Source organism: Streptopelia decaocto, assembly GCF_964273445.1.
Source record: "Streptopelia decaocto genome assembly, chromosome: 22".
Taxonomy (NCBI): Eukaryota; Metazoa; Chordata; class Aves; order Columbiformes; family Columbidae; genus Streptopelia; species Streptopelia decaocto.
In genome coordinates, this window is record NC_138677.1 from 3,829,381 (window position 1) to 3,832,026 (window position 2,646).

The 2,646-nt window shown below is 65.6% G+C and overlaps 1 protein-coding gene across 1 annotated transcript; it reads right to left on the minus strand.

Moving 5' to 3' along the window:
• Positions 1-547: 547 nt before the first annotated feature.
• On the minus strand, positions 548-2,001 carry NXPH3 (neurexophilin 3; the record flags this gene model as incomplete). The annotated part of the gene is made up of 2 exons (XM_082070765.1): positions 548-1,279; positions 1,945-2,001. 2 exons carry the CDS (start codon positions 1,999-2,001, stop codon positions 548-550), a joined length of 789 nt encoding a protein of 262 aa, XP_081926891.1.
• Between the last annotated feature and the right edge of the window lie 645 nt (positions 2,002-2,646).

Here is a 2,646-nt window from a genome sequence, read left to right on the forward strand (position 1 = left end):
GGGGGGGGACACCCCGGCAAGGTCCCTCTGGCTCCCGTTCCCATCCCCACATGGGAAGCTCAGCCCCGGGTGCCGCTCTGCCGCACTGGGACACGGGAGATGCTGCGGCTGCCTGGGGACTCTCACAGCCCCGGGGGCACCAGGTCCCTCCTCACCCCCCCTCCCGGGTCCTCCCAGGCTCCTCCACCCGCCCCCAGGGCCACGTCACCTGGATCCAGCCAAACCCGTCATTGCACCAAGAAACGCAAGTCCCAACTGTGCCTTTCTGTCCCATTTTCTGTGTCCCGGATTCAGACCCTGCCTTCGCAGACCAGGCTCTACCAACCGCGGATCCAGGCCAGGCTTAGCGATGCTGGTACCCACAGCCTAAAACTCCTCCTCCTGGCACTGGAGCTTTTGGGGAAAATGGAAAATCCTCCTCTTCCTTCCTCGTTTCTGGTTTCCAGGGTCCCTCGCGCTCCCGCCCCCGCTTACAAAACCGTCCCCGTCCCTCCCCCCGCCCCCCCGCACCCGCTCGTCACCGGGACACCCCGAGCCGGGCAGAGCGTCACCCCGAGGGGTAGTAGGGGACATCGCTGTGGTAGTTGTAGTCAGGACACACCTTCTGCACCAGCCGGTAGTCCGTGCTGTAGAAGGTGATGTAGATGCAGATGACTTTGAAGGGCTTGGAGCAGACCCAGGAGACGTGACTCTGCGTGTGCTCGTGGTAGCAGGTCTTGGACGGGTCGTAGGTGCAGAGCGTGGTCTTCTTGGCACGATCCACTTTCTCATACTCCACGCGGCAGTTGAAGATTTTGGATTCTTTGGCCTCAATGAAGATCTGTTGCTCCAGGTCAAACTCCACCGCCTTGTTGGGGGGGACGAGGCTGACGGAGATGTTCCCTTGCCCAGTAGAGTTGTGTCGGAAGAAGACGTTGACGGTGCCATTGCCATGATCTACCACCTTTCCAGTGATCAAGAGGTTCAACTTCACTGTCTTGATATTGGAATAGAAATCTCCCCAGCCAAAAATCTTTTTGAGCTTGCCTGAAGCTGAGCCCAAGTCCCTCTGTGCTCTGGGGTGTGTGGGGGGGTCCCGCTGGGACAGGTTGTCCAGGGCACCCCACAGCTCCCGAGGGCTGCTCAGCAGCTCCAGGAGGGTCGTGTTGTGCAGGAGGGCTGGAGTTCCCAGGGACTTTGGCGAGAGCAGCCCCCTCGTCTCCTGCACCCGCGCTCCGTCCCGGGCCTCGGGTTCACGTTGCTCTGCACCTTTTCCCGGTTCTTCTTGACCACCGATCACCTGCGCACAGCGATGGTGGAGTCAGAGATGGGTGCTGGGTGCCTGCCCCCTCGCCCAGCTCTGCTCTCCAGTCTCCTCACTTCTCCAGACATGACCCAGCCACCCTCTCTCCCATCCTTCTTCCCGTGTTTCCCTTTTCTCTTGCCTTTCCTCTCCACCTCTGCCCCCCAGCCTGTGCCACGGGCCGCTGGAGCGATGGAGCTGGGACAGCACGGCACGGAGCGGGTCCTGACCCCGTTGAGCCCTTGGCCTCCCCCAGCCCCGCACGGGCGCTCTGCAAACTGCTCCTGCCACCCCCACGGCCCCCAAATCCACCCGGACGGGGCTGGGGGGACAAGCCCTGTCACCCCGGTGCTGCCCAGCAAACCTCCCGCTGCCCCGGGGGGGCCGAGCTCAGGGTGGCCTGGCCGGCTCTGCCCTGGTAGCCACACCGGGACCGCTCTGCGGGGGGGTGCAGGTTTTAGGGTGCTCAGGAGGTGCCTCCATCCCCAGCCCTGCCTGCGACCCCCCCCCTCGCTTGCCCACCCGCCGTCTGCTGGAAAATACCCGAAGTTTTGGGATGCTCGTTTTTCCAGGAGATGCGGGGGGGGGGACAAATGGATTTGGGGAACGTTCCTGGCTGTGGTCCCCCCGTCCCCTGCAGCCCCCCCGAGCCCGGCGCTCACCAGCAGCGCGATGCTCCCCTGGATGAGGAGGAGGAGGCAGCTCCGAGGAAGATGCATTTTCCAGCAGCTGCCGCCTTCGCCGGAGCTCCAATTCCGAGCGGGTTCGGGTGGGTTTTTCTCCTTTCCCTCCGTTCTGTTTCAGCGGGGGCCGATAGCGAGGGGCGGGGATGTCCCCGGCTCAGGGCCCCCCCCGGGCCATGGTGGCTCCGGCCGCTCCCGCCGCGCTCGGCCGGACCGGGGGCGGCTGCACCTGCGGCCGCTGCTGCTGCTGCTCCGCTGCCCGCTCCCTGCCGGCTCCCTGCCCGCTCCCTGCCCGCTCCCTGCCCGTTCTCTGCCCGCTCCCTGCCGGCTCCCTGCCCGCTCCCTGCCGGTTCCCTGCCCACTCCCTGCCCGTTCTCTGCCCGTTCCCTGCCGGTTCCCTGCCGGTTCTCTGCCCGTTCTCTGCCCGTTCCCTGCCGGTTCCCTGCCGGTTCTCTGCCCGTTCTCTGCCCGTTCCCTGCCGGTTTTCTGCCCGTTCTCTGCCGGTTCCCTGCCCGCTCCCTGCCGGTTCTCTGCCGGTTCCCTGCCCGCTCCTCGCTGTTGTTGGAGACTCACTGAAACTCGCTCCGTCCCCTCCCGCTCCCTCCCCTCCAGGTGCTGGGGACACAGCGACACCTCCCGCGTAACCCTTTGCTGCCCGCGGCGGGGAAACCAGCCGGGGGG